General features: G+C 46.3%; 1 protein-coding gene and 1 long non-coding RNA gene across 2 annotated transcripts in view; both read right to left on the bottom strand.

The window, feature by feature from the left end:
- Nucleotides 1-12,641, bottom strand: part of LOC310675839 — a 324,788-nt gene that overhangs the window by 80,557 nt on the left and 231,590 nt on the right. The gene's annotated exons all lie outside the window — the stretch shown is intronic.
- Nucleotides 1-12,641, bottom strand: part of UVRAG (UV radiation resistance associated) — an 86,616-nt gene that overhangs the window by 6,364 nt on the left and 67,611 nt on the right. Inside the window, exon 14 of the mRNA XM_083436466.1 lies at nt 2,449-2,540. Within this exon, the coding sequence (XP_083292592.1) occupies nt 2,449-2,540 (92 nt within the window). The remainder of the gene's footprint in view (nt 1-2,448; nt 2,541-12,641) is intronic.

Here is a 12,641-nt window from a genome sequence, read left to right as displayed (position 1 = left end):
GAGGATGCTTCTGGGAACCAGTTGCTGGAGAGCATGGGTGAGAAGGGGGCTGCTGAATTCAGGTCCTGCTCATGGGCTTCCTCCCATAGGCATCTCCTTTGGTCTTCCGAGAGCATCTTGCATCTGCCAACCATCATGCCTAGCCACGCTGATGGACCTCCCTTCCACGAATTTGTCTAATCCCTTTTAAAACGAACTAGGCTAGCGGCCATTGTATCTTGTGGCAGTAACTCTGTACGTTATGTACATGCTCTACGGGGAACTGGCTTCTGGGACCAGGCCAGCTGGCAGACCAACTCTGCTCTACAAAGTTGTCTGCAAATGCGTCCGGAAGGCCGAGTCACTCTGTGCCTAAACTCACAAGAAGAACAGCAACAGCAACAGCAGCAGCAGCAGCAGCAGCAGCAGCAGCAGCAGCAGCATCTTGTAGCAACTTAAAAGACCAAGGTATTTATTTGAGGCATTAGCTTTCGTGGGCTAGAGCATCCTTCAACAGGATGCTTCCTCGCAAATTCTTTTTTGGGGGGTGGGGTGGGAGGCACTCTGGGGATAAGGTGGGAATGCATATGGATAACACCTGTCAATCTCACCCCACTTGTCACAAAAGACACTGGATTAAAGGCAAACATAGAAGAATGATCAAACGGAAGGAATCCCACAGAAGTGCTACTCATGCAGAGGGGCTTAACCCTCCCCAATCTCATTCTGACAGAAGCGAAGGGGCATCTGGCAACGCTTTGTCAGCCATACGGATCAAGAGACTCTTGCTGTCCATAGTGTGGCCTACCTGCCGCACATACATTTATGCATATATGCTGTCATAAATTTTAATTTTAATAGCTGGGGCCCTGTGGAGATCAACTTAACCATCTGTGCACAGTCATTTGCAGGCAAACATTCCACACATGCACATGTGAATCGGGCTCTGGCACTCAAGCGTGCTTGCGCCCAACTTCCCTAGCTGGAAATACGGCCCCCCTAATCTTCCCCTTGAGGGAGGATCTATGAAAAGCCTCATTACCGTTTATACTGTAAGGAAGTACCAAGAGGAACCGTTCAGAATCATCGGACCTATCTGAGCCTTGGAGGTGAGAAAGAAATGAGCCATAGACATGCGGCGAGGGGGAACGCGATAGCCCCGGAGAGGCAGGGCTAATATCCACACATGTTTTGAAATATTAGCCAGGCAAAGAATGTGTTTTGTCTTGATAATGAGAACATGCCACTCTCAGGAGCCACCCAGGGACAAGGGTCTACCTCAAGTTGGAAACCAGAAATCCACAGCGGGGAAAGTCAAATCCTGCATATTTTCCACTGGCAAATTAAGCTATGCAAATGACATACACCGCATGGTGTTGCTTGATCTATTTGCTAGGTGGCTGGAAGGCTCCATCCAGCTTCGGTGGCAGGGCTAATAATAATGCTAGACAGCATAAAATTAATCTAGGCTTGGACTTATCACGCCATCACATCTGGGGCTGAACTGTACCAAAAATATGATCAATAGAAACTTGGGGTGGGGGGAGGTTTTGAAGAAATATGGAATGGGGGGGGGGTCAGATGCAGTCATCTCACATCTGGAAGCCCCCACAATCTCTTGACCCCTCCCCAAGTTCCAGAGGTTTTAGAAAATCTGTATTAGCATTTTAAAAGCTATAGCTACTGCCTCACACCACCTTGCTGACAAAGGTCCGTCTAGTTAAAGCTATGGTTTTCCCAGTAGTGATGTATGGAAGTGAGAGCTGGACCATAAAGAAGGCTGATCGCCGAAGAATTGACGCTTTTGAATTATGGTGCTGGAGGAGACTCTTGAGAGTCCCATGGACTGCAAGAAGATCAAACTTATCCATTCTGAAGGAAATCAGCCCTGAGTGCTCACTGGAAGGACAGATCGTGAAGCTGAGGCTCCCATGCTTTTGCAACCCATGAGAAGAGAAGACTCCCTGGAAAAGACCCTGATGTTGGGAAAGATGGAGTGCACAAGGAGAAGGGGACGACAGAGGACGAGATGGTTGGACAGAGTTCTCGAGGCTGCCAACACGAGTTTGACCAAACTGGGGGAGGCAGTGGAAGACAGGAGTGCCTGGCGTTCTCTGTTCCAGGGGGTCACGAAGAGTCAGACACGGCTAAACGACTGAACGACAACACTGCCTAAATATGTAGCTTCATATTCAGTTGCGGATGAATTAAGAGATTCTTTAGCACAATATCCTAATTCTCCTGCAAGAGATCAGATCCTATTTTTATAAAGCACATCCAACTCAGATGTGTTTGAGGCTCCCGGTCCCCAAGTCACCATCAAGTGACAAAAGGTTTGTGGTGGGACACGCTGCAAACCAAAAAGTCACGAGAAAGAGCTCTAAGTGCAACTTCCTAGGTATCTAGTATGTTCTACAAACTTTTAATAATTTACCCCACCTTCCCATTACTGCAATGGACAGAACTTACCATCTGACCATGAGTCCGTGCTCCAGGAAGTTCTTCAGGTTAGGAAGTGTCTGCCTTAGATCTGTAGTTCCCAGCCCATGTTGGTATCTAAGCTATGGAGAGAGAAACAGGTGAATTAGCCAATGGTTCTTCTGAACACCTGATTAAACCTTGACGGGCTTAAGATGGGACAGCTGCATTCCAAGATCGGCATGCCAGAAAAGAAGTTTGCTGTTTGAAGGGTACAATTCCAAATACACATAGAAGAGAGCACCACTGAACACCATAACTCTTGTTTCTCAGGAAATGTGGAGAGATTTACACTGCAAATCTGTAATCTAGAACCCCAAGGTCCACCAACCGGCACAGGTTGCAAAATAGCCGCTCAGACAGGCAGGTGTACACGAAGAATGAAAAGGCCTGGCGCTTAGCCAGGAAATAGTAATCACTACCAGCTCCCAAGATCGCAAGTCCTTTCACAGAGAAACTCACTCAAAGTTCTTGCTTAGCAAAGTGGTAGTGAGTGGGGTGGAAGAAGAGGAGGAGGAGGAGAAACTTTTACCAAGCAATCTACCAGAAGATCCTTATCTACCTTCTCCCCACCCTTGCCTTCGGGCACATGTTGCACATCACACTTCTGAGGTTCTTGTGTACCATCGCAAATACAGTGGTACCTCGGGTTAAGTACGTAATTCATTCCGGAGGTCCGTTCTTAATCTGAAACTGTTCTTAACCTGAAGCACCACTTTAGCTACTGGGGCCTCCTGCTGCCGCCGCACCGCCGGAGCACGATTTCTGTTCTCATCCTGAAGCAAAGTTCTTAACCCGAGGTACTATTTCTGGGTTAGCGGAGTCTGTAACCCGAAGCGTCTGTAACCCGAGGGTACCACTGTACCTAAAACACGTAAATGATAGGGATATTCGCCTGACGCCTTCATATACACCTTGAGGCGCCAGGCAAAAATGTTCCCTTTTAACCAGGACTTGGGGTTGATTTGATTGACATCCTATGCCCTTTTAAAATGTGGGGGGTTGTTGTTATTGGGTTGTTGTTTTTATTTTGCATTTATGTATTTTGCGGTTTTATATTTTGATTTTATTCTGTGAACCACCCTGAGACCTCCGAGCACAGGGTGGTATATAAATTCAATGAATAATAACGGTCAGAACAAGAACGTGCATCTTGGGCACTCAGGTGAACTAGCATCAATGAGGCTGAGCCGGTGGAAGAAGAATCCGAACTGCGAATTACAGCAGTGCAAATGAAACAAAGCTCAAAGGCATTTTGTTCACAGGTCTTTCCTTGGCCCACTACTCAGAAGTTGATGCTCCAGGGAGTTTAGATTAAGGAAGATTTAGTACGATTTAAACAACTGTGCCTGTGGAGTGATTGCCTTTCAGCATGACTAATCGAGGGGCTGCTGTTCGCTTATGCTTCACAGACACGGCTTGATTCTCACAAGCCACTCCTGCCCATCTGAATCTGCAGGAATCTCTTGTAATAACTGCAAGCTGGAGCTCAGAAACAGTAATGGACAGAAAGACTATGGAAGCTGGGAAATGGGGCTTTGCTTGTAAGCAGGAGAGAAAGAACCACCGGGTGCAAAAGGAGGAGAGTGCCTGCAAGATTGGGGGAGCAGATGTTGTCCCCATCTTTAAGGGGGGGGGGGAGAGAGACCCAGGTAAACTACTGACCAGATCAATACCAGGGAAGGTCCTAGAACAGATAATTTAACCGTCGGTCTGTGAGCACTTAGAAAAGAATGCTGTGATTACTAAGACCCAGCATGGGTTTCTCAAAAACAAGTCATGTCAGATGAACCTTATTTCTTTTTTTTTTCTTTTGATGGGAGTAATAAGCTTGGTGGGTCAGGGGAATGCTGTGGACATAGTGTATCTTGATTTCAGTAAGGCTCTTGACAGAGTCCCCTATGACATTCTTGCAAGGAAGCTGGTGACATGTGTGCTGGATCATAGAATCATAGAGTTGGAAGAGACCACAAGGGCCATGGAGTCCAACCCCCTGCCAAGCAGGAAACACCATCAGTCCACTCCTGACATATGGTTGTCAAGCCTCTGCTTAAAGACCTCCAAAGAAGGAGACTCCACCACACTCCTTGGCAGCAAATTCCACTGTCGAACAGCTCTTACTGTCAGGAAGTTCTTCCTAATGTTTAGGTGGAATCTTCTTTCTTGTAGTTTGGATCCATTGCTCCGTGTCCGCTTCTCTGGAGCAGCAGAAAACAACCTTTCTCCCTCCTCTATGCGACATCCTTTTATATATTTGAACATGGCTATCATATCCCCCCTTAACCTCCTCTTCTCCAGGCTAAACATGCCCAGCTCCCTTAGTCGTTCCTCATAAGGCATCGTTTCCAGGCCTTTGACCATTTTGGTTGCCCTCCTCTGGACACGTTCCAGTTTGTCAGTGTCCTTCTTGAACTGTGGTGCCCAGAACTGGACACAGTACTCCAGGTGAGGTCTGACCAGAGCAGAATACAGTGGCACTATTACTTCCCTTGATCTAGATGCTATACTCCTATTGATGCAGCCCAGCATTGCATTGGATGTTGGATTTGTAGCTGTAGTTGGATTTGTAGCTGGTTGACTGACCAAACCCAGAGAGTACTCGTTAATGGTTCCTCGTCATCCTGGGGAAAAGTGACAAGTGGGTTGCCACAGGGTTCTGTCCTGGGCCCACTGCTGTTCAATGTCTTCATAACCAACTTGGATGAAGGAATTGAGGGGATGCTCATTAAATTTGCAGATGGCACCAAACTGGGGAGGGGTTAGCTAATGCGGCTTCCCTGTGACAACCCTTTAGATATTTGAAGATGGTCTATCATATCTCCTCTCAGTCTCTTTTCCAGGCTAAACATCCCAAGCACCGTCAACCATTCCTCATAAGGCTTGGCTTCCAGACCCTGGATCATCTTGGTTGCCCTCATCTGCACACATTCCAGCTTATCAAGAACCTTCTTAAATTGTGGTGCCTAGAACAGGACATAGAACTCCAGGTGAGATCTGTCCAAGGAAGATAGAGTGGGACTATACCTTCCCTTGATCTGGACACTATACTTCTGTTGATGCAGTCTAGAGTAGCATTAGCTTTTTTTGCAGCTGCATCATACTGATGACTCATGTTCAGCTTGTGGTCTACTAAGATGCCTAGATCCTTTTCGAGGTATCCCCTATCTTATATATGTGCATCTGGTTCTTCCTGTCTTAAGTGTAGAAGCTTGCATTTGTCCCTATTGAAATTCATTTTGTCAGCTTGGACCCAGTTCTGCAATCTGTTAAGGTCATCTTGAATCCCGATTCATTATATATTTGAATTACTTTTAAAAGCCCATCCTCAACTCCTAATGGTTTGTAGGATATAAATAACTGGATTAAGGGACTCGAGAAAGGCATGCATCAGTTCCAAATATAGGCAGGCTGGGAGGCGACGCAACGGGAAAGAGGCTATTCGCCATATAAACGTAACAACTGTGCACTACTTTCGCTTAATCATTTTAATTTTGGAGTTGTCAAGGGAATTCAACAGCACCGTCCAAAAGAAGCCTTCAAGTCAGATAAAAGCTTTCTTGGCTCCATGTATGAGATCATTTTAGCTTTCTCTTAGGTATCACAGTGGAATTGCTGACTCTACTCAAGATTTAAGTTCTTCCTTTTAAGTGCAATGCTTTACCAGAGGTGGGGCGGAATCAGCACATCTTTCTCAATGGGAACAGTAAAAGCGGTTTTAACATGCAGTCAACGCACTTCAAGCAGCTGTGAAGATGCAGCTACGAAAGCATTTATGATGCCAAAAGGGTCCCCATTACGATGGGCAGTTATGGGCTGGCCAATGGATGGAATGGCTCAAAGCCAAGTCCAATGCATAGCAGATTCCTCCATTAATGGAGACCTCCGAAGGCACATTCCCATAGATTATATTAGAGCAGAGGCAGGATAGGAGGCTAGGGCGGCTAAGGTGTTCTTGGGCTGCCAAAAAAGGAATGCAAAAAATAAAAAAAATCCATTGTTGGGATATTGAAGGAAGCTGGAGAAATTGTGCAGGCTTCAGAGTTCTGGGAGGATGGCAAAGCTGTAAGTTATAATAAAAGTCCTGGAAAAGGAAGGATACCAGCTTGCTCGCATTAGCCCCTTTCATGAAAATGAAGCCCACAATGGGCCTCTGGATCCACCATAGGAGAATGCAGATTATCACACATAGTTGCCACACATCCTTAAGAACCTAAGAAGAGGCTTGCAGGATCCATCTTGTCCTGCATCCTGTTCTCAGAATAAGGTAAAGGGTAAAGGTACCTCTGCCCGTACGGGCCAGTCTTGACAGACTCTAGGGTTGTGCGCCTATCTCACTCAAAGAGGCCGGGGGCCAGCGCTGTCCGAAGACACTTCTGGGTCACGTGGCCAGCGTGACAACGCTGCTCTGGCGAGCCAGAGCCGCACACGGAAACGCCGTTTACCTTCCCACTGGTAAGCAGTCCCTATTTATCTACTTGCACCCGGGGGTGCTTTCGAACTGCTAGGTTGGCAGGTGCTGGGACCGAACGACGGGAGCGCACCCCGCCGCAGGGATTCGAACCGCCGACCATGTGATCAGCAAGTCCTAGGCGCTGAGGTTTTACCCACAGCGCCACCCGCGTCCCAGCGCCACCCGTGTCCCAGAATAGCCAACCATTAAATAGAATAGCCAACCATTAAACCCGCGTTCTCAGAATAGCCAACCATTAAACAGGCAGGCTCAAAAATGTGAGCTTTAAAGGGGGCAACTGCTAAAGGCTCTTCAGATACAAAGCTGTTTCATGAAACTTGTCAGGTGTAGCTACACAAACAAGAGAAAATTCCACGTCTGGGTGTGTGTGTTTTAACAAATGCTAGCAGGATACAACCCTCAACTTGCCATTTATAGTTTCATCCAAGTGCAGAGTCCGCACCATTTTAAACAGATCACGTTTATATTTGGGTATTTTTAGATTTTGCTCTGCTTTGTTTTGTGGTTGTTCAAACTTATTGTAACCTGTCACTATAGCATAAATTCATTAAATAAATAAATCTGGCAATGTTGGGCTGGTGGTCAAGGCAGACCTGGATAAGCTGCAGGCCACGATCACCTGCTATCTTTGCAGCACAGGATTTGGGGTTTTGTGTCTGTGGAGGTGGGGGGGATCCCTCTCCAATCCAGGTACAGACTGTGGTTTTATGAAGATCCGGGTTCAGCTCCAAGTTACATGTTGCTTACTATCTGTGAACAGGGTGGGGGGAAAGGCCCACGGGCTCACTCCTCTCTCAGAAGAAGAAGAAGAGTTTGGATTTGATATCCCGCCTTTCACTCCCTTTAAGGAGTCTCAAAGCGGCTCCTCACCCACAACAAACACTCTGTGAGGTGAGTGGGGCTGAGAGACTTCAGAGAAGTGTGACTGGCCCAAGGTCACCCAGCGGCTGCATGTGGAGGAGCGGGGAATCGAACCCAGTTCCCCAGATTACGAGACTACCGCTCTTAACCACTACACCACACTGGCTCTCTCAGAGTGAACAGGGGCTGAGAGAGAGATGGTTTCCCACCATGAAGCAACAGAATGAAATAATTTAGATGGGAGGAAATGAGGAGCATCAAGCCTGAGACAACACAAAAGGTGGACAGTGGCCGAATTGTGAAAGACCTCTGCCAGAGACCAGGGATAAACTGCGGACAGAGGGCGCAATGCCCAGTTGGCTGGATCAAGGGCACTAATATCAGAGAGCATTGTGTGTTCATAATCTAACCCCTTTCTCCAGGGAGGTATGCCACACTTTGATTTTATTTGGCATTACAATGAAGACAAAGGAACCGTTTACATGAGTGAACTTAATGCTTGCTAGAGTGAGTTCCGCTTTTGAGAAGAGGTGCAGGAGACCCATTAAAAGCTGCCTCATTTCCAATCACTATTTTACCCAAAGTGAGTTTTTGAAAGAGGGCGATTTAGAGGGCAGTGCCATCATTAAGGACTTCAAACCCAAACCAAACAAACCGCAATATCAATGTTTAATTCTTTTTACCATCAGGCCACAGGCTTGCACTATAAACCTGAAACATCCCAAAATTTATGCCTTTGTATTTATTTAATCTCTTCAGTACCGCGAAGTGATGTTTATCAGATTTCCAAGACATGGGCGTATTTGGTTTGTATGACCTCACGTGGGAGGCAGCTTACACATTAATCTAACAATCATATCTATCAAGAGATTGTTTTCTCTCTCTCCAGGGTTAGAAGTTCACTAGCCCAATGAGGAAACTTAATCCAACTCTTGTTCCCATAAAGAACAGAGGGTTAACAGGACAAAAACACATCTAAAAATGCTGTCGTCTGAAATTTCAGATTTTGCACTAAAATTCAAACCAGAGTGAGGGAGTTTGCAAAGGAGTGCCAAACCACGGTTCGGTGTGTTGCTCCTCAGCTGCCACAGTAGGCAAGTGAACGGATATGGTTCCTTCCAGCTTTCATCACATGATTATCCAATGCTATCTTCCTCTGCCCATCACCTTCCAAAAGCACTTATGCCTTAATCATTAAGACTGCTGTCTGTGTATCAGAGAACACTGATGCTAGGGACGATTCCAAAAACATTAGTAAAGGTAAAGGTACCCCTGCCCGTACGGGCCAGTCTTGCCAGACTCTAGGGTTGTGCGCTCATCTCACTCTATAGGCCGGGAGCCAGCGCTGTCCGCAGACACTTCCGGGTCACGTGGCCAGCGTGACAAAGCTGCTCTGGCGAGCCAGCACCAGTGCTGCACACGGAACGCCGTTTACCTTCCCGCTGGTAAGCGGTCCCTATTTATCTACTTGCACCCGGGGGTGCTTTCGAACTGCTAGGTTGGCAGGCGCTGGGACCGAACGACGGGAGCGCACCCCGCCGCGGGGATTCGAACCGCCGGCCTGACGATCGGCAAGTCCTAGGCGCTGAGGTTTTACCCACAGCGCCACCCTCGTCCCATCCAAAACATTACCTACTGTAAAAACAAAAACAGTATTTCTCTAAAGAAAGTCTTGATTTCAAGAGGGCCACTAGATGAGACGTTTGATACAAGACGGTACTAGACTTTTATCAAGGCCTATATAAAACAGTCCAACATGTCTTAGAACAACTAGATCCACCTGGCGGGATGCATCTCAATTTATACCATCTCTGTCAGCCAAGGTGGATGGGGCTGCCACCTGTCAATCACCTGATATCGCAAGGATGCCATGCAATCCATTCGCAAAAGAACAGCCCTATGCTTTCAGTTGATTGGCAGTGCCTGCAAACCCTCTTTTGGCCCAGCTGTATCTTTATCTGCCCTGCCCGTGATGTCACGAACATGTGGGCTTTGTTTGGCCAGAATAGTGGCCCAGTCAAGATGGGGAGGCCAGGCTGCAGGTGGCTCTGCCTTGTACGTATCAGGACCTCCAGAGAGGGCTAAAAAGAAGCGGCTACTCTGGATTTCCATTCCTTGACATCCATCATCTGCATAGGTTATAGTAATGGCTCAGGATGAGCCAAACATTTTGATAAGATCTCTGGACCGCCTTTTACCTGATCATTTCCTTATTATGCTTTGTGCATTTATTTAGCATTTGCAAACTGCATTGATTTTAACTACAATAAAGAAATGAAAGGCAAACATTTTGCTAACACTTAGAGCGTGGAAAGGTAGTGCAGCTACAACTCTCTCATGTGTGTGTGTTGTGGGGGAGAACAACTTCATATTCATTAAAACAGGACCGGATTCTCGGGTTGAAGAGCTAGGAATACACAAGGACTCCTGTGAACCTGCTTCTCACAAGTTCACCTGGTACTAAAAGTGTGAATGTGCTCGTTTACTTGCCAGTCTCCACATATTGCTTTGATAAAGTGTCTACTGTAGTCAAGGGAAACTGAAACTGAAGTTTAAAACCTGACAACACCAAAGCATAAGATTGGTGTGGTGCAGCTGAAGTTGCGGTTATTCCCTGATTGCTTAAAATTTGCGCCCCTTTTTATTTTAACACATTATAGCAAAGCAACGTACTATGAAAAGTCCTAGTCTCACCTCCATGCATTATTAGCTTTCTGGCCCAGAAATCCACACCAAGAGTGTGTTAAGGGTAAAAAAGTGACAAGCTCCCATGCTTCAAAATACCACAGCCAGCCTGAGGTTCTTTTTTTCATACAGCACAGCTATACGCCGATAACTTCTATGGACTGGTGGGACACTACACAGGCATTTCTAGATTTCTATAAATAATATGCAATGCACTGCTTGCATTTATTTAGAATACTTTCTCCAACAGATAACTGCTCAATGAACAAGAGGTAATATCCACTGTTATACATAGCAGACCCATTGAGATCAATAGAATTAGCTCTCGAGTGACTTGATATCACTCATTGAGAAATAGAGCAAACAGGTGCTTTGGATAATCAATAACCAACAGGCAGGGATTTTGTTTTAGTCTTAGATGTCATCAGGTTAAGCATAGATGAGTTCTTGAATTGCATCACATCTATTAAGTACCCAGGAAATTTCTGATCACAGGATCACAGAATTGTAGAGTTAGAGGGGACCTTGAGGCTAATCTAGTCCCCTGCAATGCAGGAATCTCAATTAAAGCATCAACAATTAGAAGCAATAGGCTATGTTTTGAGGAATGAGAGGAACGTCTTGCCTTTCTAGAGTCGAGTATATGATCCTTTACTTTTTAAATTAATTCCACCTCTAGCCAACACGGGGCTGAAGGACCCAATCCATCAGGTTCCACCTGTCTCTTATCTGTTTCCACCTCATTTGGTCATTATAAAAGCTACTGTCTATTTATGGTCCCAGCCGCTTCCACCCCATCACGTGTTTTAGATGGTAATCCTTCAGGCAGGGATTGCCTTGTTTTCACTGACTGTATGTAAACTACAGTGGTGCCCCGCAAGACGAATGCCTCGCAAGACGGAAAACCCGCAAGACGAAAGGGTTTTCCATCTGCAGAGGCGCTTCACAAGACGAATTTCCCTATGGGCTTGCTTCGCAAGACGAAAAATGACGAAAAATTTTGAATTTTTTCCCCGCTCCAAAACCCCTTTTCCTGAAGAGCTAAGCTGCTAAAAGCATTTTAGCAGCAAAACCGCTAATCCCCCAAGCCTTAAAAAGCCATTTTTAGCCCTTAAATTGTCAATAGCACTAATAGCGCTAATCCACCAATGGGCTTGCTTCGCAAGACGAAAAAACCGCAAGACGAAAAGACCCACGAAACGGATTCTTTTCGTCTTGCGAGGCACCACTGTACTTTGGGCACCTTTTCAGGGTAATAATGCTCTAAACCAACAAACACTATCCACAAGCAAAGACCCAGGTAGGCCCCCACTTCTTCCCAGCAGCAGAGCCTAACCCAAGTCTGAAGACATTCAGAGTTATAATATAGTAAAAAGGTAAAGGACCCCTGACAGTTAAGTCCAGTCGCAGACGACTCTGGGATTGTGGCGCTCATCTCGCTTTAGTGGCCGAGGGAGCCGGCGTTTGTCTGCAGACAGTTTTTCTGGGTCATGTGGCCAGCATAACTAAGCCGCTTCTGGAGCAACAGAACACCGAAACCAGAGCAGCGCATGGAAATGCCGTTTACCTTCCCGCAGGAGAGGTACCTATTTATCTACTTGCACTTTTTGGTGTGCTTTCAAACTGCTGGGTTGGCAGGAGCAGGGACCGAGCAACAGGAGCTCACCCCGTCTGGGGATTCAAACCACAGACCTTTTGATCGGCAAGCCAAGGGGCTCAGTGGTTTAGACCACAGTGCCAACTGCGTCCCTTAATATAGAACTTAATAATAGTACTGAGCTGTAAATAAAGGCTGGAAGTTTCCCAGGTGTCCCCAAATCAAGGTCACCCAGGTGAAGCTAAGCAAAACAGCCAGCCAACAGCAATTTCCCATTGAAGCCGGAGAGAATACTTACACATCTATAATTTTCTAATCATTTTTTTAAAATGGGGAAATTAAAATATTTGAATTTTCTGCCTTCTGACTAGCTGGAACTGAATGATGCAGTATCTGCTTGTTTTATTTGTTAAGTGGTAAAACGGTTTCTTGTGTGCAATTGTCACCCTTGCCTTCTGTGCAGGAAAATTGGTTCTGCTGACTCTAAAGGAGAAGAAGTGTTAGGCAAAGCCACGCCCCACAAGCCTAAGCAGGGAAGCAAAATCAATTCTATTTTAGGGCGTGTCCAAT

This window comes from Podarcis tiliguerta (assembly GCF_965153285.1).
Source record: "Podarcis tiliguerta genome assembly, chromosome: 4".
Lineage (NCBI taxonomy): Eukaryota > Metazoa > Chordata > Lepidosauria > Squamata > Lacertidae > Podarcis > Podarcis tiliguerta.
The sequence above is the reverse complement of the archived record's forward strand: the minus strand, read 5'-3'. Positions and strand labels throughout refer to the sequence as shown.